General features: G+C 39.9%; 2 protein-coding genes across 5 annotated transcripts; both read right to left on the bottom strand.

Annotated features, from left to right (window-relative positions):
• Window positions 1-249: 249 nt before the first annotated feature.
• On the bottom strand, window positions 250-7,595 carry LOC122887910 (V-type proton ATPase catalytic subunit A-like). 2 transcript variants are annotated; one of them, XM_044221598.1, is made up of 15 exons: window positions 7,463-7,595; window positions 6,790-6,887; window positions 6,112-6,240; window positions 5,716-5,930; window positions 5,501-5,638; window positions 5,265-5,416; window positions 4,727-4,889; window positions 4,421-4,529; window positions 4,094-4,216; window positions 3,877-3,991; window positions 2,484-2,547; window positions 2,150-2,353; window positions 1,810-1,904; window positions 1,142-1,313; window positions 250-1,021 (listed from the first exon to the last, which is right to left on the bottom strand). In XM_044221598.1, the coding sequence occupies exons 2-15, from the start codon at window positions 6,869-6,871 to the stop codon at window positions 929-931; spliced, it is 1,854 nt and encodes a 617-aa protein (XP_044077533.1). In that variant the 5' UTR covers window positions 6,872-6,887; window positions 7,463-7,595; the 3' UTR covers window positions 250-928. The 2 variants fall into 2 exon arrangements, with proteins under 2 accessions (XP_044077533.1, XP_044077534.1); XM_044221599.1 differs by lacking the exon at window positions 7,463-7,595 and adding an exon at window positions 7,212-7,406.
• A 1,212-nt stretch (window positions 7,596-8,807) lies between these two features.
• wasf3a (WASP family member 3a) lies at window positions 8,808-15,364 on the bottom strand. Of its 3 annotated transcripts, none has more exons than XM_044221602.1 (9): window positions 15,126-15,364; window positions 12,552-12,708; window positions 11,218-11,352; window positions 10,950-11,103; window positions 10,737-10,854; window positions 10,443-10,621; window positions 9,615-9,833; window positions 9,211-9,518; window positions 8,808-9,045 (listed from the first exon to the last, which is right to left on the bottom strand). In XM_044221602.1, the coding sequence occupies exons 2-9, from the start codon at window positions 12,682-12,684 to the stop codon at window positions 8,888-8,890; spliced, it is 1,404 nt and encodes a 467-aa protein (XP_044077537.1). In that variant the 5' UTR covers window positions 12,685-12,708; window positions 15,126-15,364; the 3' UTR covers window positions 8,808-8,887. The 3 variants fall into 3 exon arrangements, with proteins under 3 accessions (XP_044077537.1, XP_044077536.1, XP_044077535.1); XM_044221601.1 differs by having other exon boundaries at window positions 10,443-10,627; window positions 12,552-12,711; window positions 15,126-15,363; XM_044221600.1 differs by having other exon boundaries at window positions 10,443-10,627; window positions 15,126-15,362.
• Between the last annotated feature and the right edge of the window lie 6,781 nt (window positions 15,365-22,145).

Below are 22,145 nucleotides of genomic sequence, written 5' to 3'. Positions count from 1 at the left end.
TGTGCGCCCCCTAGAGGTGAGAGTCTTTCATTGAATATCTGTGTGTTCATGAGTTGCAGCAGTCAAAGGTTGATTCTCACGCCCGTGTTCAGCTGTTTCAAAAGGTAAAAGACCTACAAAAAATAATATAAAATGGACTTTATATTGCTTTTGCTGTGAACAAGAAGTAATTTTAAGATTACTACTATTTGTTATTAAACATATTTATCCTCTGCTTTATAAAGCTGGCATTCAGACGTTCACACGATGAACTTTAGTCATTTCTTGACATTTATTTCAGGAGACAGTAATGTACTATGAATATAATAGTGAGACATTTGTTACAACACAATGCTAACAGACTCATTCATTTACATTTTTACACATATCAAGTATATAGTCCACGACATCACTATCACACAGAAGAGGTAAGATGTGGAAGAATGTTTTTAACCCCCTGATATACAGTAATACAGTGTTACGTCTGTCCCTTTATCCACGTGCATGTTCCCGTTTGATTAATCACTGTCACATCTGGGGGAAAAGAAACGTCCCTTTCCACTCTTTGTTGCAGCTATTAGTTAAGTGCAAGTGCAGCTCCTGATTGGGGCCCACTGATTTTAACCACAACATGATGGTGTAGTGATCTGTAGGTGCTATGCAATGGCCTGAGCGAAGGTGTTGCTACAGCAGCAGAACAAACCATCATCATCATCAGGGGACTCAGGGGATTACAGTAGTGTGTTTCTTAAGTAGATGAGTCAAAAATCAACTAAACGAAATGCAAATTTGTGCAGGTCATGGAATGTTTAAGAGGACGTAAACACCAAGGAATAAAAGGAGTTCACATGACTGAGGCAGACATTCAGAACATGGGCCATTTAATCTGCACTATGTTGCACTGCACTGGGGTTTGGATATTTGGGAGAGGAACTGAGAGGTAAGAAACTCATTCCTCCAGGGTCCGGAAGGAGTTCTGCATGTCCTCCAGCAGCTGGGCGAAGTCTGCTTTGATTTTAGCTTCACCATCCTTAACAGGGTCCTAAAGAATCCAATGAACATTAACAGGCATTACATCAACAGAGAACAAGTTATTTATCTTGACTGATGAAAAAAACCAAACATTAAACAGCTCTGCCAAAAATGAGGAACAAACATGTACCTTGAACTTCATGGAGCTGATTTTGTACAGGGTCTCTCCCATGTGCTCCCTGATCATGGCCCAGGTGATTTTGTTGTCACTCTGTGCTGTGGACTCCACCGCGTGCCGGGCCATGTCGTAAAAAGCAATCATGTTTGAGAGGATGCCAACAGTTTTGTAGAAGGGGCAGAACCTGTGTGCAGGGACAGAAGCATGCGTGAAGCTCACAGTTTATGTAAATATCTCATGAAGGAAAAATATTTACAGACATTTCTCCTTCATATCCACTGATGATTAGATGTTATTACCTGGCATTATGTTAAACTAATTGACTCACATTAGTTTTTCTATTTTTCCACAGAAATCACTTAAAATACATCAATTTCTAATATGTATAGTTGCCAGACAGTAATGACTTTGTTGTAGCTCATGGCTATACTTTCTAGAAATGTTGCTAACTTGCTGCTCTTGTGAGAAATTTCCTTCTGAAAAGACGACTTAAATATGAATATGAAAAAGATTTTTGTCTTCAATTGTTGTGGAGCAAAGAGAGTAGATAGTTCAATGTTTACAAGATTCAATACGTTCATTGTAGATTTTTAAAAGAATACGAAGGTGGGAGAGCCATTTCATGCCTTCTGAATGGAAAAGATGTGTGTTTTGTGGTTGGTGAGTTGTTCTGTCTTCACCTGTCATAGGGGGTATAACCGTTCTGCTGCAGGAAGTCATCCTTAATGAGCTTTGCAACTTCTAGAGTGATCTTATCAGATTCAGCAAGAGAAGCCTGGGAACAAGATAAAAGTCCATGAATATCAGTCCCCTTTATTTTTTCAGTTGTTGATTAAACAGGTTAGCATGCTAACAATTTAAATGATTAACTCTATGGCTCTGACAAAAGCCTCTTCTATAAAACACAGATTTCACACATCAAATGCATCAATTAACTGGCTGAAAAAATGTGTGCATTTATTTACTTTTGAGGCCATAGTTTGTGTTATACCATGGTTAAATAATCTAAACCGGCCTCACCTTGCCTACAAGCTGCACAATTTCAGCCAGGTCCTCCTCCTCCTGGAGAATCTCTTTGGCTTTTGTACGGAGAGGAACAAACTCAGGGAAATGTTTGTCATAATATTCATCCAGAGCTCGTGTGTACTTGCTGTAGCTAATCAGCCAGTTTACAGAAGGGAAGTGCTTTCTCTGAGCCAGCTTCTTGTCCAATCCCCAGAACACCTAAAGAGAAGAAAACAAAAAAGATTGACACAAACTCAGAATGGTGTACAAAAGAAAGAAATATTGACTGCAAGGTGAATTAAGCCAAATGTTGGCATCAAGGGCTGAAGAGCCACTATCCATTACTTACCTGAACAATTCCCAATGTGGCTGAAGTGACAGGGTCTGAGAAATCTCCACCAGGGGGCGACACACTAAGAGGAATTCAAAATATTTAAGGAAAGGTCAGCCTAATAATTGATAATGTACCTTACATGCCTTGGTTTGTTTTGTTACGCTGCCTACTTCTTACTCCCATGAAAAAGAACAAAAACAAATCCTAAAGCTAATCATGGGGTCTAGCTGTCAAAGACTTTTGCAAGACCCACTATTTTGCACAAATGTGGAAAACCATACAGAAAATAATACTTTTACGAGGTAGAGATAGTTATTTCACCACCAAAGGCAGCTTCAACACTACAACATGAAGTGGAGCTACAAGACGTTATGTTGTGTGCATATTTGATTTCCAACCATCCATTCGTTTTAGTTGATTTATAACACTACGACAATGAACTTGCAGAAACTTGAATTTTAGAAAGTGGAGGATCCTTGACGGCGAGTTTTGCAAGTTGATTTTCACTGTTACTGAAAGCAACAGCTGCTTGGAAGGTAGAATATTAATTTTGAATCCTCAAGTGTTCAGATCAAACGTGTGCAGCGCGATAACATACAAAGTCAGTACATAGTTGCAAATTTTTGCCGGGCGATGCAAAAAGACAGGATTATGTGTCCACGTGAGTTGAAAATGTTTCAACTTGAGGAAAAATTGGCATGACGCTGTGTTGCGAAAGCCTATCAATGTTGAGATTCTCCTGATGTCACGGAGAATCAGAAATCGAGGACAAACTTATTGTCGCCGCAGCTGAGACGGAACGCCTGTAGTTGGTGTCCATCTGTGAAATCCTGGCACCGATCCTAGCTAATAAGTCATCAACTACTTGGGCCTTGGTCAGCCTCAAGTAGCGCTGGATACGGCAGTCATCCAGACAGAGTTCCTGGAGAAGGCAGTGAAATTCATCGAGCTGTCTGCGCCTCCGGATGATTTGAACCCAGACACGACAGCATTTCCGGCGTATCTGGGTTTTCCACAATAGGCACAAGGCAGCAGTAATGGTTATTTCGGTCACAGTTGATGGCGGAAATAAACGTTGCTAAAGTATGTGGTATCTGTGGAGGTAAGCCCCTCCTCCCTTCTGGAGGAGTTCTCTCAACGGCTGATGAGAGCGAATATTCGCGGATTGCGAAATACTCCAAAAAACACTCCAGCTGTATTCGAGCGAGTTTGGTATGAACACACCTTCAGTCTACTTTGGAAATATGTAGGTAAGCAGCAATACATGCAGAACCACCATTATGTATGTAATTCAACTACTGTAAGTCAATTTCAACATGTACGAGCTGCTTAAGTGCTTAAGTATACAGCAGACATTGGGAAAAAAAGTAGGACATACTTATCTCTGCTTATATAAAAGTCAACTCACGCTCCTACGATGCTGACACTGCCTTCTCTCTCTGGATTTCCCAGGCACTTCACACGTCCGGCACGCTCATAGAAGGAGGCGAGCCTGGCGCCCAGGTAAGCAGGATATCCACTGTCTACAGACAACGACAGACACAGATGTAGCTGGTTTCACAACAAACTGTCTCACGGCGTCTTTACAAATACATATAAATCAATCACATCAGTCATGAACTTACCAGCAGGCATCTCAGCTAATCTTCCAGAGATTTCTCTCAGAGCTTCGGCCCATCGAGATGTCGAGTCGGCCATCATGCTCACATTATAGCCCATATCTCGGAAGTATTCGGACAGTGTGATTCCTGCAGAGGTAATTATATTCAATTTACAAATGCATTAAAGTGCATTTAATGGATTCTCCAAACAATTACAAAACAGAAAAGAAATAAAGGCATTTCAAGGCCCATTCAAGCTTTCCCATTGTAGTAGCACTTAAACTACACAACTATGTAGTAGCATTTAAAATTAACAATGACACTGTTCTGTATAATGTGAATGATTGGCACCTGTATAAATTGAGGCCTCTCTGGCAGCCACAGGCATGTTGGATGTATTAGCAACTAGAGCTGTTCTCTTCATGATGCTCTCAACCTTGCCATCGACCTCCATAGTAAGCTGTTGGCAAAGAGCAGTGTTAATATTATACAATGTGAACACTGGTGCTGTATTGATGATTGTTTGCTCTAAACAAATATTAAAAGGAAATAATACATTTTTTAAGCTTAAAAGGGAGCTGAAAGTGATCCAGTAAAGTATATACTGGGCAGAAATCACAAATATGACAAATGGAAAACTTCTTGTTCTTCACCTACCTCGGGGAAGTCCCGCAGCACTTCAGACATTTCATTTCCACGTTCTCCGCAGCCGACATAGATAATGACGTCACTGTTGGAATACTTGGACAACGACTGAGAGATCACCGTCTTTCCACATCCAAAGGCGCCTGGTATAGCAGTGGTGCCACCCTGCACGCAACTATACAGCACGAAGGTCATGCGGTTTCATTTGCAGCTTACAGATTTTAATCACACAGCATAAAATAAGTGGCTCCACACATGTTGAAGACTAACTTTATGAGTGTTTATAAAAGGGTGAAAGCTCAAGTTAAAATAGAGGCTGAAGTTGCTCAACTCAAATTGCAAATTTGAGGTGCAACAGTCAGCACACTACAGAGAAGCACCCTGTAGCTTGCAAGGACAGACGGAACGAAAAAGCATCAAAGGAGTATTTACAATATAGTAAAATACATCATAATTTCATAAAGATTTCCTGCCTCCACAACCAGTTGTTTAACGTCTGCAGTTATGAAGGCAAATGCGTGTGCAATTTACTCTTGAGAGGACTACTCACGGGAAAAGTGCGTCCAGAACTCTCTGACCAGTCAGCAGCGGATGATTAGCGGGTAGTTTCTCTGTGACTGGGCGGATTTGTCGTACTGGCCACACCTGCACCATGGTGAACTTCTCCTTCACGCCTTCAAATTCCAGCTCCAGAACCACATCCTGAATACAACAAGATCAGAAAATCAGTTTCACAGGAAATTGTGATCCAACAGAAGAGCGTTTTGCTTTTGGACCAACACTCACAGAAATGTCATAGTTTCCAGGTGGGGCTAGGTAGGTGACAGTGCCTCTGTTGCGAGGTGGAAGCATCATCTTGTGCCTTATTAAGGAGTTTTCAAACACCATGCCGTAGATGTCACCACCTGTCACGTGACTGCCAACCTGGAGAGGAGATCACGTGAAAGTCAGAACAGTTGCAGAGGAGAGACCACAGCACACTCAAATTGTAATTTTCTTACCCGAAGACTCTGGCCGGGGGTAAATTCCCATTTGATGTCTTTGTTAAGAGCACTAATATTTACTCCTCTTGGGATATAGATACTTTGAGTGAGGTCATTGATGTCTTTTAGTGGACGCTGGATACCATCAAAGATGGAGCCCATGATTCCCGGTCCCAGCTCTACAGAGAGGGGTTTTCCTGTCCGAAGGACAGGGTCACCGACGGACACACCAGCTGTAGCATTAAGTTAGGGAAAACTAAATAAACAGCAAGAACATCAAGTTCATCAGTAAAGTAGCTCTAAAATGTGTCTTTTGTAACATTTATTATGTGAATTTAGTTTTAAGGAAGATCATGGCATGGTTTGTTACATGTTTAACTACAGAGGAAGGCCATATAGCAGCAGAAAGGATACAGGTCTCCTCGTAGACCTGGATAGTTGCCATGTCTCCCTCTAAACGGATGATTTCTCCCACCAGCTCACTGTGACCTACACGAACTAGCTCGTACATGGCTGCTCCTGCCATCGCAGTAGCTGTCACCACTGTTGATTGGATAGGTTTGGGAAAAAAAGCGACAGAAAAATATAGAAATTAATACAATAAACAAATCTGTTGGACAAGGAATATACTGAAAATATTTTTTTCCTGTTTACATTTTGTACTTGCACAACATTCAGCTGCAGTGATTAATGTTGTATTAATACAATGATGAGAAAATGAATAGTTTAAAAAATGTGTAAAAGACCAAGCATATAGTAACATACAAACGCATTTTGCATTTAAGAAAAAATCTGTTTGTTTAATCCATACACTGTTTCTCAACTGATTTTCCAGAAAATTCACAACATCAGGTTATATATCAATAGCACAATATAAAATTACATATATAGTGATACAGGATTTCATCCACATTGCCCACTCCTAGAGAGAGCCACAATACTATATAATATATGTGAAAGGTTTCAAAGACACATTTTAGCCTTGCCTACACTATAGCAGCTGGAAGAAATGACTTACAGTAAGTGGCTTTGACCTATCAGAAACTAAACAATACAATCCAGCCATTTAAAGAGAAGGGCAATATACCAGACCTGGTCCAGAAACCCCATGTACATATCCAAACTGGCTTTCTCGCTCCTCGTCCTGGATCTTAGGAAGTTTTGAGGTATCCATCTTGATAGTTTTTGTCCTGCAACAATTGAGGAACGACTATGAGACACAGATGGTGTCAAGTCTGTTAAATTGAATACACACACACTGCAGTACCTCATCTTAGCTAATGATAACCAGGCTAAAGTTACAGAGCCTTTCACAAAGTATATGGCTGTACACGTCACAATTAATACGAGCACCATACCGCACAAGAAAGAGCCAGCACAGTGCTTTCTGCGTAATGAATGACCAAGCCTGTAAGGTCACTAGCTAACTCAGCTGAGGCTGCAAAACCTTTCATAAATGTCCCCTTAACCCAGGGTTGAAGATAAGGTAACGTTACAGTAAGTTACTAACGTACTGTTCATGGATGAGGATATGTTTGCTGTCCAGATGGCAGCGTTATGTTTGTTACTACTACACACGTAACGTTGAGAGCAAAGCTGATTTGTGCGTGTGCGCGTGTAAGTCAGGTTACTAGCTAGCAAACATTAGCTATCTTCATCATCATCACAAACAGGTTAAGCTAAGATTATTCACGCAATATTTGGTCCAAGACTGGAAGGAAATCTCAAACTGTCATAAATGTAAAACCTACTATAAGTGTCTTACCTTGTCTTGATATGCAGTTCTCCAGGTTTATCTGAAACGTAGCAGGCAGAGGAGGAGCTTCACTGTGCTAATCACCTGCTAGGCACCAGACTGTCACGGGAAGAAAACATCTCCATTGTGGCTCAACCGCTTTCCTCCGTTCTAACTTGGTTGGCTATCTGTAGAGCCAACATGGCGTCCGACGCTCGGCAGTTTCCTAGTCGATGATAAGTTCCGCCTTTCTACACACTTCAACCAGGTGCATTACTGACCTCTGATGGATATAAATGAAACGTTCACCTCGATTAAACAGTTTTAAAAAAATTAACCAAAGTACAACCACTTTATTATTATTTATTTATATTTTAGCTTTTTGGCTACAGCTTTTACCTGGGTAATAACCATACCTTTTATTATATTACTACATGGTACTAATTTAATTTGATAGCTTTGTACCAATAACTACCTCATAATTACATGTACATAAATACTTAGTAGCATGAACTGTAAAATGAAGTGTTTTATACATAATTTTATTCAATCATTGAGTGGCATCTCTTATGGGCTCATCAGCTACCATTGTGATAAATTACTAATTGAAAAATACAGCTACAAGATAATAACACTGTGAACTAAAATACAAACACATTATACTTTGTTATACTATTTAGGTTATACTATACATATAGCTACTAGATGATTATGGTTCTCAGTCTCTAAGAGAGTTTAAGTTAAAAGAAAAGATGGTAAAGGAGGAGACAATCACATCATGATTTTCTGGCTGATACTGAAAAACATTTAATGATATGTCAACATTTTCAAAGACACATCAAAACAAATAATAATTTAATGGCCGAACAAAACTGCATCAGACTCTTCATGATACCCTACTACACATACCGTGGAGCAGTGAAAAGGTCACAAATTGAGGTAACAATTACAAAATGTCTTACCACACTTACATAATATAATACAGCAATGTGTAGCATAAAATGATCAAAATAAATACTGAAATTCTTCAAGTTTTACTTTATATTGCTGCACTCATTCATAAATAACAGGCCTTTTTCACAGCAGACATTTTGACTTATCATGTCATAATAGGAAAAGCACAGGTGTTACTAATAAGTAGAGAGCCAACACGCACAATACCAGGCCCCCGAAGCAAGCAGCTATATGGAATTCAGCATCATTTTAGTGTATATACCTGTGCTTTTCTTACTGTGACATGTCAAAATGTCTTCTGTGAAAAATGACTAGTACTGAGACATCGGTTACTGCATATTTCATCAATGGAGTGAAGAAAGTGTAAAGGTACTCTGGCAGCAGTGGGTTGGTATGTAGAGTCCACTAGGTGGAGCCAAAGTGAGTGATTCACAGTTTTGCTTTATTTGCACTGAAGATCCAATAAAGCAAAACTTCAGCCAGGTGCTACACTTTGTTTGGTCAGTCTGACCACTCGTTTTCTTCCAGCTCAGAGTCGTCATCAGAGTCACTGTACTCCACCGCAATGCGTCGGGACAGGATGGTGGCCACGTCGTTCCCCACCGGCTGCCGCTTGTTCTGCTGCTCCTGCTGCTCTTGGACTTTCTTCAGCTGGATGCCTAATAAGGGCACACATACAGTATATTAAAATAAGAACACATATTCTACACCTGTCATGCCCACGGTCATGTACAGAACAGGATATAGTTTTATACAATCATGTCTGCTTTGATCTGACCAGCACAAAACAATGACAAATAAACCGCGCCAATATCCCGACTCACCTATGCGGATGGCGGACAGGAGGTCGCTTCTCGCGTCTCTCACAGGTTTAGTCTCAGCTCGGTTGCCTTCGCTGTGTCCTGTTAGGTGTGAGGGTGCAACTGGGGGAGGGAGAGGTGGAGGTGGAGGACCTGGGGGAGGAGGGACCATGCGTGGCCCTGGAGGAGGTACAGGTGGGAGCGGGTAGCCTGGGCCTACATGCAAAACTCCATTATGTGGTGTTGGTGGAAGTGCACCCAGAGGAAAACCAAAGGCTGTCTGCTGAGCTGATGGCATGAGTGGGCCTGTGGCAGGTGGTGAAGGGCCAGAGCTGGTCGACAGTGAAAGAAAGAGGATTCTGTTGCAGTGGAAAAGTGATATTTTGTTTAATTCTTTCTCTGATTATGCAAACAACAAACAAACATACTTGTAATCTGCAGGTGGATGTGTTGAACCGTTCATCCAGTCTGCAGCGTGAGGCTCTGCTGTGGAGTAGGTTACTCTCTTGTAGTTGACATCAATGCTGTGGTATTCATGCTCCACAGGTGGTGAAGGGTGTGCGTTCCCAGGCACGTAATCATGTGACTTGGCATAATTACAAGCGTGGGCGGGCACTGGAGGGACGGGGTAGTCTGGGAGGTCATGCCTGGATAAACAATGAAAGACAGAAAGCTTCTCATTCAAATGTCTTCACATATCCAGATGGTGGATTTGGAGATATTGCTATTTGAGTCATAAGGTGCTATTCATGAAAATAGGATCTAAAATAGGATCTATCCCCCAACTGAAGTCCAGTGTAGATTTTATTCTTCCTAATATTTGTCTTTAATTTTCACTAAAATATCCAGAAATCTACAATTTGTCTTACTTATCATATTTCTGCATATAATACAGTTACACAATCTTGGTGCATTTTCAACATAAATGCTGTCTTTCTTAGATATTTAAAGAGAGAAACATAGGGACAGAGACATAGAGGACATTTTATGTCATCAGACTATCAGGGCAATCCTCATGATATTTTATTTCTGCAATTTTGACACTATTATCCTAATATATTTTTCATTGTGGACACACAGGCATTGTGCATATCTTTCCAGTGAATATAAAACAAGGCCAGAGCAGATGCAGCAACTGTTATTACTGCAAACATTTCTCCAAAGCTGTGCAGTTTGTGACAATTTAAATGTTGATTCCATTTAAAAACACAAACCCTGGTTGCATGTCTACTTTATGTCAAAAAATAAGCACTAACCTGCTGTCTGGGGAGAGCGAGCCCTCAGACGATGCCCCTCGGCGGAGAGTCTGTGGATGGCGGTGATCTGGACGAAGCTCTTTATCGAATGCCATCATGTTCCATTCTTGCCTGCGGTTTCGAGCCTTTCTCACTTTCTTCACCTCGCGCTGAAGGGTGCTGCTTTCAACACATCGCTTCTGTTCCTGGGAGAGGTGGATGGAGGGACAGAAAAGGAGATGAAAACCCACTTGTTAAATAAATACATAAAAATAAAGTAGTACGGTAGTAGTAGAGATAAAAGTGTGGTCTCACTCGTTGCCTCCGTCTTTCTTTCCTCTTGTCCTCTGTGTCCTGAAGCATTTTCTCCTTCCACAGGTCAAAAAAGTACGACGGGTCTGAGTAGAATTTCATCGCATCAGTAGAATCCTCTCTGTATTGAAAAAATTATTTCCCACATGACATGAGACGCCTTGACTAAAAATGGAACCTGTTAAGGTGTTGTAGTTTTTACAATGCATGCAGTACCTGTAGGCAGTGAGGGTGCTGAGGGGAGGAGGCCTGTCGCTGCTGTTGTGCATCTCAGCCACCGAGTTCGGAGTGCTGCTCTTAGACAAAACCTGCTGGTCCTGGACAGTAGAGCTTTTAAATGCCTTCCTCATGTTTATGTCCTGAAGAGAGACTACAAAACAGCAAGACAGAGGTTTTAAGTTTAACATAAAGCATTCTGAGAATAATTGACAGAGTAGAAAATAAGATATTAAATCAACAGACAGATGATTTCCAGTGAACTAACCCTCCTCCACGCTGGAGTCCAGCTGGGTGACCTTGACGGCCAAGCGGTCGATACGGTCCTGGAGAGAGTTGGCGCGCCCATAAAAGTTGTTGGCCTCATTAAAAAGCTCCCCAAAAACATTTTCTGCATGTTTACCTGCAACCAAAGCAAAGAACCAGAAGGAAAGGAAGGAAGAAAGGGAGCTGTTAATAAATAGAAAAGTGTGTCAAACCTCTAAGGTAAAGAAAGAAGAGCAGCATATTGCATGACACTGGAAAATATTAAAGAAAATGGACAAGGAAAACAATGAAATTTGGATAAAAACTATCTATGGTTTTTTGATAAAGTAGAGCCTTACTAACAGGTTGTCTGAGTTACAAATCAGAAATCGTATGTGTTTTTATAAGAAGCAACTGTACATTTTGCTGTTCGGCTTTATACATTGCAAGTACAGTGAGCCCTGTATTCAATTATCTTATAAAACACGGATTCTTTATATTTGACAACTACTGTTTGTACATTTCTGAATCCATTATATTTCTCTGGATTATACACTACCATTAAGTGTCTGGTCCCCTGCACATAACAGCATGGACGGCACACGTCAAACAGCTCAGATCCACTTAATGTGGAAACTATCATTAGACTGCCTCTGTTTGTGTCTCCGCCCACTCACTCTCCATCTTGTCTGCCTGCGATACAAAGCTTTACGATAAGCTCTAAGCTCCTGTAACTTCACTTAATCCACACACACGCACACACACTAATCAGAGTATCCACTGCGCCAGATGTCCAGGAGTAAATTTGCTTCCCAAAATAGTCTCTACATTTTTCTCTCTCTGTCTCACATATTTCAGTGCACCAACTATAATACACAACAAAACACACTCAGGTATACCAATGCTTGTATAGACATTGCCACACATCATTAACCATTTAAACCAGTCTGCTTCTGTACAAATTAGCTGATTAGAGTGTACAGTAGATAGATGTAAGTACTGACTACAGTGTTGGATAATAATGTACATTAACACAGTTAGGTGATAATTGCTTTGTCTTTAATGTGATATTCATGTTGTTTTTTGTCTTTTAAAAGCCTAACAATAAAGTGACACTGGGGTATATAGTCTTGTTTTCTGATAATCACCTTCCAAGGATTAAGAAAATTTAAGCAAGTAGATACAAGTCAATATGTCAGGGGTCAAGTCAACTGAGAGCCCAAAAGGAAGTTCTGATCTGCTGTTGTGTTTACACTTTACAGATGGTTTGTGTGACAATTACTGGGAAAACAGGTCAGGAAGCTTCCTTCCTACATGTTATGATACAAACATAAATATGACTAACTGTGATCTTACTCAGGCTACTGAGCTGGCGGATGATGGCGGACAACGTGTTGTTGGTTACACACTCCAGCTCATTGCCAATCCCATCAGGCACTTCACCGTGGCACAGGTGCCGAGGCTCAATGTTTCTCATGACCAAAGGCATGACCCCTTCTCACATCTCGGCCACCTGCTGGGGGACAAAGGACAGCTCTGACGGCTCGCTGGATACTACAACCTGCAGAGTAGATCTATCAGCACATTAATCCATATTCATAAAGAAACTTGAGTGGTTATCTAAATGCATAGGTTACACTGACCTTTGCATTAGGCATAAAGTCCAGGTTAATGCACGTAACTGTTACTATATTGTTATTGATTTTCTCACCAATAACTAGAGTAATGATTTCCGGTTTTTCTGTACTTTCTGTAAGTTAAGAATTTAACAGCTATTAGATAAAAATGAACACTAATAATAGATATAAATAGAATATTTATATATATCTGTTGTAATTGTTTATTTTATCAAAACTGAATTTAACATTTTGATTATCTTAGTTTAAAAAGAGTTGTAAAAAGTGTAATGACAGCATCAAAATCAAAAAGAAACGTTTTATGATTTTGTTATATTTGCTGTGTTGAATATTGGTTCACTTGCCGTTGAATGTCAATTTATCACCACCTGTCAAAGTGGTACGCCTATTGTATGTTATCGGGCAATTTTGTTTTAAAGGTTAAACATACTGAGCAACAGCTGTTTTATTCAGCCAGGTTATTGTGATAAAAAGAGGTGTGGAGACAGATATGGCAATTTTTAAATGAATTTGCAAGTCACTTTACACTCCTTTATTAAATGGACTTGAAACAAGGGATTGAGTGATTGCCAGTAATTACAGGTAGGGGTCAGCGCACTAGCAACAATAAGAACAATTTACCATAACTACCATAATTTTCATTCTATGCACCATGGCAAACAAGTCAGAGCAAACCCCTGAATGTTTGATTACACGGGGGAGTACATGGAGCTGCTTCACTGACAGGGAGAGTAGGAGTTTGGAGCTATAACACCAAAGTGAAGTTCACATTCTCACATTTTTATCAAATATGAACCATGATTTGAAGTCACAAATTCAGGGGTCAATTCCTCAGTTTCTAGGAAAGCAGTGTAAGCTGCAGCTCACTCTGGCTGTCTCATCATTGTACCACAACATAAAGTTTACACCTGTCTTCTCTAATTGCAGCCCAGCGAGTACTTTGTTCCTCATTTGACAATGACAGAATTAAGAAAAATAATTCTGGTGCTTCTGGTTATAAGCAAATGTGAACTTTTTTTTTTTTTTTTTACAATTAACACTTGAAATGATGAAGGCAAATTACAAGGTAATTAACTAAACAAATATATAAATTAAAGACACCCCCCCAAAATTTTTCTAATATAAAAACATATAAAAATACTAATAATTCACAAAAAAGTCCAATTACCTTGTTGAAAATTCTTAAAATTACATTTCCTCCTTCTCCATCATTAATGTACTTCACTGAAAAGTCCATTCTCAGTGTATGTGTACTGGAGGTTTTATGTTTCCACATCCCACTGGTGTAAACAGTGGTGGAAGATTTGAATCATTTACTTAAGTAAAAGTAACAAAACCACAGTACAATACTCTATTACAAGTAAAAGTCTAAGTAAAAGTTTTAAAAGTAAATGTATAAAAGTATTATCATCAAAATGTACTTAAAGTATCAAAAGTAAAAAATACTCATAACGCAGAATGGTTACTGTCAGTGTTATACTATTACATTATTGATGCATTAATATGTAAGCGGTACTATAATGTTGTACTTAGTCAAGGTGGAGCTAATTTTAACTTCATATACTTTTGGCAGTCTAATCTGTAACAATGGATCATATTTTATAAACTGATCATAGGTTTTGTGAATTTATTTGAAAAGTAACTTGTAACTGTAGCTCTTAAATAAATGTAGTGACGTGAAAAGTACAATATGTCTCTCTGAAATGTAGTGGAGTAGAAATATAAAGCAGCACAAAATGGAAATACTCAAGTAAAGTACAAGCACCTCAAAATTGTACTTAAGAACAGTCCTTGAGTAAATGTACTTGGTTACTTTCCACCACTGGGTGTAAATTGCATACTGGACAATGATTGGCTCCAAACTAGCTGTGATGTCACAAAATAATCTCCTACTTGTACACATCGTACTCAGATTTAAGGTGAGCAGAGAAACTTTCCCCCTTCAGCAGATGAAACAGCCTTCTATCAAACAAACTATATCGGCGTGAATTAGTTCATTATTTAGAGTACAAAAATCCAACTTTGTTTTCAGGGCAAGCGTCATTCGCTGCAAATTTCGCATAATTCACTGCGTGACCGTTAGAACCGCACTCTTTCAACATGCTAGCTAGTAGTAGCTAGTCAGTCAGTCCTCCATGCTGTGGAGGCTTTTTGAAGCGGCTGTCAATCACAGAGCTGTTTGTTCTTCTTGACAGAAAGATTAAACATCTAGCAGCAGGTAACTTTTTCAATACACGTATACGAAACATGGGATAGTTAACCAGAAGATGCTTAAAACACAATAGTATCCTACCATAGATTTGCCCGTTGGGTTAGCTTGCCAGTTGGTTCAACGCGAGTCGAGTCCAAGTTGTCTCATCCAAATTAGACAAACTCTTTGCTGGCCTGTGCGGCCGTGTGTTGCACAGTGACTGTAGTCATCTCTGCAGGGCGGAGTTCACTCTGACAACTCTCGTCCAAATCACAGCTTGAGCCATGAGGGGATTTGGTCAGCAGATTTGCTCCTGTCATCCAATCACAGTCGTCATGCCAGCCGTTTGACGTCCAGTGTTTTATATCAGGATGTATTAGTTCTATTTTTGTGGACTATAAGTCATTAGCTGCCTTCTATGAATTGGATGTTAATATGGCAGTTTATAATTATTAAAACAAACACCTAATCACATCAAGGCGGCAACTAATGAATACTTTCATTATTGATTCATGTGTTGATGAGGGCCTGTTTGTCTTGATTAATCAATTAAACATTGAGTCTAGTCAGATTAGCAGCCCAATATAAAGTCTTAAAAGTTCTTGTTTTGTCTGACCAAGAGTCCAAAACTAAAAATATTTACAGTGTGATATAGAACAGAGAAAAGTAAATCCTCACTTTGCCAGAAGCAGTAAACAGTGAATGTATGGCGTTTTTTCCTGACAGTGACTAACCCTTTGATTAATTTTCTGCCAGTCGACTAATTGATTAATTGCCTATAGCTTCAGCACTAAAATTAAATGTACAGAGCATTTCATTTTTGCAAAATGTTCTTTGTAAAGTCCAAAAGTACATCTTATTCTGCAGACTTTGAGTTTTTTCCATGTACTGTCATAATTTTTTCCTCATGTATTGCAGCTGATGAAAAATGTGTGTTTTTTCTCAGTTCTCCGATTTTTGTTTCAAACCATCCACTCTGCATAAACAGCAGTATGTCAGTCCCAGCCGGTCTATTAACATCTTAGTGGGGACGACCTGGATTAATAGTGAAATGAGACACTCAGCATTTGATTTGAAAGCTCCACCGACACACACACACACACACACACACTGCTCTTTTCTCACAGATGGCATCATCTGGATTGTGGTAGGGACTATTGTAACCCAGATATGGGGGCTTAAATCTTTATAAGTAGCACACCATAATACTATAACTCATAGTTTTTACAGGAGTATTGGTTGTTTCACAGTCACATTGTCAAATCTGCATTGGTGATGGGTTTAAAGTGCAAACTTTATTTACATAGTGCTTACAAACTGCGTTACAGGAAGACGGAAAGTGGGAAAGAGGGATAGAATAGACAGACAGCATATAAAAACAGGAAGAAGTAAGTGGACAACCCACAATATAAGCTGTAAAATCAAGAAAAAGTTAAAGTTGTGCACAGATTTGGCTTCTCTGAGACTTTGCAGGAGGCTGTTCTGGAGTCCAGGAGCAACAACGACAAAAGCGTTTCAGTCAGTTTTTTAGTTTTCAGCTTTGACCTTGGAACAGCCAGAAGTCCCTGTTTAAAAGACCTGAGACTCCTCCCAGTGGTTAGGGGGCTAAACAACTCCTTAAAATTTTATAGTTTGACATTTGGGAAAATATGCTTATTTGCTCTCTTGCTGAGAGTTCGATGAGTAGATTGATACAACTGTAACAGTTTATTAGCTTAGCTTAGCATAAAGACTGGAAGTGGGGGAAAACAGCTGTTGTCAACATAAGTGGAGACTCCAGGAAGTCACTGCAGGGGTCTAAAAATAGTCCTGCACATAACCCTAAGGTAAAACCTAACCATGTCGTTTTTACTCTTTGGTTTTTGTCTGAATTAAACAAACAAGATTTTACGTGTTGATTATTGAACTTTAGAGGTGCTGGAAAGATTCTTATTTTTTTAGCCTTTGGACAGAACCAGGCTAGCTGTTTGTCCCTGTTTACCAGTCTTTATGCTAAGACAGACACGACAGTGCTTTCCATCTCTTCGTCTAAATCTCGGCAAGAAAGCAAATAAGTGTATTTCCCAAAATATTATACTATTCCTTTATAGCTAGGGTAGGTAACGTTGGAGAAACTAGCAAGAGACAGCTAGATTTTGAAAGTATCCAACTGAAAAAATGCCACCCCCCTCCATTCAGACCTCCCTCCAAAGCCATTCTTTCAAAACACATTTTCATGCGCAATGAGGGCCAGAGAGCGTGCCGGCAGGCAGGCAGGTAGGCCAGCCCGGATGGGCTCATTACAGGCCTGCAACAGTCACATGTACCAGATTTTCAACAAGAATTTCAACAAATATAACAAACAATGCTTCTGAAATACATTACCTACCTTAGCTTTAAGTACAGAGGGGCCTGATCATGTAATGCCTTGTATGTAAGGAGTTAATTTTACAATCAGTCCTAAAAGTGACAGGGACCTATGAGGAGAAGCTTAAACTGGAGTAACAAAAAAGGCTCTTGATGACTTTCCGTTGCCATTTTGATCTTGTGATTTGAATCAGGGTGCAGAAGATGAGTTGCATACTTTTTCCATCTTATATTTAGACAGGTGAAGGAAAGAAAATACAGTGAGAGAAAACGCTGAGTAGCCTCACATTGGATTATAGCTCCAAATCTTGGATAATATCAAACTCCTCACTGAGACCATCGGAAGGCAAATAGTTTACGAAGTAAATCCAGGTTTCACATTGAAGAAGCCGTTGTTCAGAATCCCTACCTCATTTTAAAATTAGGATCCACCATTTTTCCTATAAGGCCTTTTAATGTTACCTTTGAAAGCTATTGTCTATTTCTTTTGGTAGATGTACTCTTGATGGCATCAGTTTGCTGTTAAGCCTGGGAGCCAAACATTTCACTGAGGGGTCTTCCATATTTTAGACAGTTCCATAATCTCTTGGCCAGCTCAGAAGTATTAACCCCAATACAGTACTTACCCTGCCCATTATCACCATCATTGACCTTGGTTGGTTTCACACAATGTAGCCAACCATCAGCTTACCCACTTAATGCACACCGGCCCAAACACTAACACCTCCATCATCCATTACACACAGACACCCAGACTGCCGCTCCTCTGATATTTGTCCTCCTATTATGGCTTTCTAGTCCTACTCTATATTGATCACTGTCAATGCCTTGCCAGTTATTACCCAGTGAGAGCGAGTACCACACACACACACACACACACACACACACACACTGAACTGTGTCATGAACATCAGTGTGTAAATCCATAAATTCAGTTTTCCTCTTTCATGTTTAGCTGTGTCATGTTCACGTTTAGCTTTAAGGTTAGAATAATAATCTTATTCTGCACTGTCTGTATCAAGTGAAAGTCTTGTGTAGTGTTTTTGTTAGCAGCCTTTAAAGAGACGCATTGTTTTAGTTCAAGGTTCAGTGCTTCAGGTGAAAGTGATTCAGGATCCCTTTACTCGTGGTATCCATGTCTGGCAGAGTCATGAAACATTTAAATGCTTCATTCAGTGTGTTGGAAACTTAAGTCTTTAGAGTTAGGTCTCCATAATAGTCCTGCACATGTACCAGCATTTTATTAATGGGACACTCCACCAGTTTTACACATAAAGTTTAGTTTATTCGTCACGAGGGGTAATAGTCTAATACTGGCTCTGGAGGGAGCTCTCCAAAGTTTGAAAAAAACCCCAACCCTAATGATGTCATCTAATCTAATTAAAGGTGATAGCATTAACTTGCATTATTATAGGCTTGTGCATTTTTGGAGCTTAATCCATACTAGGGGCTAAAAGTCAAGATATCTCAGCCTCTGCTTTGATTTTGATATTTTTTTAATCTGTCTTTTGTGAGTTCTCCAACTTTACGGAAGTAAAATACTGCATCGCTGGAGTACCCCTTTAAACTTAACTTAAATGGGAAGTTAAGTCAAAAGCTGTAGTATGTAACTTGTCTATTCACCAAACTTTAAGTGATTTGATTTTCACAATGGCAAAATGTTTAAGAAATAAGATAGATCACCTTTTTGTAAAAATAAATACAGTTTAGAGTATAGTCCTCTGTTGCTCATGCACTCTACCTTCACTTTTCACTTGGTGCCATCTGTTGATTATTGTTGGTAGCACAACTGAATGAGCAGTTCATTTGTGTGGGTTAAAATACCTGTCCTTTTAGATGATTTTAAGAATTTCTAAATGCATCATTTAAGACCGTAAGCAGTCTTGAACTGCAGACCACTAAGATTCATATTTCTATGAATATGTATTAGACAGGAGCTGCTCTCTCTGGCTGTGTAATGTGTGTATTTCATTGACTTGTTATTATTGTTTAGTGTTATGAGGCTTGCACAGATATGTTTAAATGAATACATTTCTTCATTGAACAGATCCTGCTGCTGATCAGCTATGTGAGTGATGAAGAGGAAGTTAAGGAGCAGCAACTTGACTCATCTGTTGAGTCCTACTCTTCCCCTGAGCTGAGGCATTTCTCAGACAACCAGAAATCCCAAGTAGGGGTCAACTTTCAAAAGAACTGAATAATCCATGAACACTTGAAACTTTATGTCAGTAAAATGCCATTAAAAACACATTTCCCTTTAGTATTTGGGGAAATGTCAAAACAATTCCAAATCAAGGTCCAAGCTTTCAACCATATCACATGGTCTTCATCAGCAGAAGGAGTTTGCTGTTCAGACTCAACAGCTGTTATCATTTCACCCATAGCACTTTTAGGACCTCTCATCTGTGTGGCCTTAAAGTTAAGCTTCGAAGTTTATTCTTGAATATAATTATGATAGTTTGACAGAACAATCACATCCCAACTCAAGGTCCACTTACAGGCTTTTTGGTAGCTTTCAACCATATCACATGTATTATTTGGGGGTTTGTTTAGTTGTTTGTTTATAACTGAACCTTAGTCAATTAATTATGATAATTAACCACACCCACGGCTGTAAAAATAGTTTAGTAGTTAGTTAGTAGTTATTTTGTATGGTGATAATTAATTTAACAGTACTGCTTCTCTTCTGCATTAACAAATCGTTAGAATTCACCATACCTCATCATTATAAAGCTATCATCAAGTAATTATCCAACTGTTTTCTTCTTGTATCTTGTTAACAATGGGCCTTTACAAAACACAAAGCCTTAAATTTTCCCATAGCAGAGCGCAGCACACCACACGACAGTGGGAAAAATAATCAGCCGGAGCTTAATGCCGTATCAAAAGCCTCACAGTTCCTGAGCAGCCGCCTTTAGATGGGGTGACTCTTAGAATGCCTCAGCTTGTTTGTCTCATGGTTTAAGTGGTGCACATAGCCATGGAAAGATCATTAAATCACTGTTTTACCACTTGGCTTAATCCCCACAACAAAAGGGGAAGATACAAAAAAAGAGAAAATGGAGAGAAAAAACTGGTGAGCGAGATTAAGTAGAAACTTGATGGATCTATACTGACGGCTCTGTTTCCCAGCGTTGCTAAGGGGAGCTAAGAATTTTGATTCCACATCTCCCAGGCTGAAGAGTGGCTGCTGATCGGACGTTCCCGGTTACCCCTGCAGTGGCCAGCCGCGTTTGTAGTGTCCGCTACTGTGGCCATCTGCTGGATTACCCAGCAGGATATATTTTTATAGAGAGCATCCTATTCATATCCTGCCTGCAAAGGTTTACATTAAGGTTGAACTCGGGTGCACTTACAATGGCAGATGAAGTAAGCTCTATCGTTCTTACAGCACCCCTCCCAATCTTCTCACTGTTTGGGAGACTGATAGCACTGGGTTGAAAGGGGCTGCTTCACTGTGGCATGAAAGAGGATCTCATGCCACTGTCTGCTACTGATTTTTTTTCACTCGTTGACAATAAAGTGGTGCCCAGCATGAAAAAAACATTTGTATGTGCCAAGTGCGATTGTTTCTTCTAATAGGCATCAACAGGCCAACTTCTCTGTGTTACCATACAGGTGAACTCATTCCTGGGAAAATGTTTTTTTCTTTCTCAGCCTCGTAGGCGCGATGGCGTCCCCCTTTTTCCTCGGCCTAACGGGATTAGTCGTGCCAGCGCTACCCCGGCTGTCACGGTACTGTCTACTTCCCATCTCTCTTCTGGGCCTCTAATGTGATTAACCCATTCCCTGTGGTCCAAATGGTTCTGGAGGGTGGGGGGTGGGGGTGGGGGGAGGGGGGCACCTCCTTGGCATGTTCTCCCCATGCCTAACTCACCATCATTGGCACCTTTGTCAGGCAGGAAGGAACGAGGTCGAAGGTCCGTTGGGGTGTTGAGACAAGTACAAGTGGCAAGAATTCAAAGACTCACTTACAATTTAAATTATAAAGTTATTATTGAAACCATTTTAACATTAAATTAATACACGTCTTAAAATCTCTAATATGGATCCAGTACACTATTTGCACATTTAAACACTAGATCCCGTTTTACCAGCTTGCTTTATTTGAGTCTGATCACGATCTATTCAAACACCTCACTCATTAATGAAAATCTGTTCAGGCTGATGTTCTGCTCAGGCTTGTATTATGGCTTTTGCTTTCACAGACATCAGCCCTGAATATTTACTACTTGCTTAAGTGGAGACAATAATGATTGCCTACACCCATCATCTTGTCAAATGTCAGTGTGGTGGGGCTTCGCCTGTTTAACACATGTCACGCTCATTTTCTCATCTGTCGCAAGTGTTCTTCAGGGCATCTGCTGCATGCAGAGGACCACATGCCCTTTGCCACCGCTCAGAGGGAGAAGCCTCAGAACCAAAGGGCTACATAGAAAACCCAGAGCCGAAATCACCTTTACAGTGGCAAACACTTGTCACTTCATATTTTTATATGTGTGGTGATGTACAGCATACTGTAGCTTCTCGGTATAATGAGGAAAATTCATTAACATGTGTATGTAAACCATTAATCTGTTAACCAGCCAGACTCCTGGACTCTCCTAGACTCTAGAAATGAAAGATCACGTTTTTTTTTTTCAATTCAACACCACCAATGAAACATTTGTAACTAATCTATTACAATAATCATGTTTACTCAAATTCCATATTTTCTTGAAAAAAAATTAGTTTAGATGCTCAGAAACAGCTCTTTGGATATAAAGTTTGCAGAAA

The sequence above is a fragment of the Siniperca chuatsi genome, linkage group LG14, assembly GCF_020085105.1.
Source record: "Siniperca chuatsi isolate FFG_IHB_CAS linkage group LG14, ASM2008510v1, whole genome shotgun sequence".
In the NCBI taxonomy this organism is placed as follows: domain Eukaryota; kingdom Metazoa; phylum Chordata; class Actinopteri; order Centrarchiformes; family Sinipercidae; genus Siniperca; species Siniperca chuatsi.
Note: the sequence above shows the minus strand (reverse complement) of the source record. Positions and strands in the feature narration are given on the sequence as shown.

Coding starts and splice junctions, on each gene's coding strand:
- LOC122887910 (XM_044221598.1), bottom strand. CDS start 6,871: ATGGATACCTCAAAACTTCCTAAGATCCAGGACGAGGAGCGAGAAAGC. Junction 4,217..4,420: donor AGAGGCCTCAATTTATACAG/GTGCCAATCATT, acceptor TTACCTCTGCAG/GAATCACACTGTCCGAATAC. Junction 1,905..2,149: donor TTGTGCAGCTTGTAGGCAAG/GTGAGGCCGGTT, acceptor TCTTGTTCCCAG/GCTTCTCTTGCTGAATCTGA.
- wasf3a (XM_044221601.1), bottom strand. CDS start 12,684: ATGCCTTTGGTCATGAGAAACATTGAGCCTCGGCACCTGTGCCACGGT. Junction 9,519..9,614: donor CATCCACCTGCAGATTACAA/GTATGTTTGTTT, acceptor ACTGTCGACCAG/CTCTGGCCCTTCACCACCTG. Junction 9,046..9,210: donor CCTGTCCGCCATCCGCATAG/GTGAGTCGGGAT, acceptor TGCCCTTATTAG/GCATCCAGCTGAAGAAAGTC.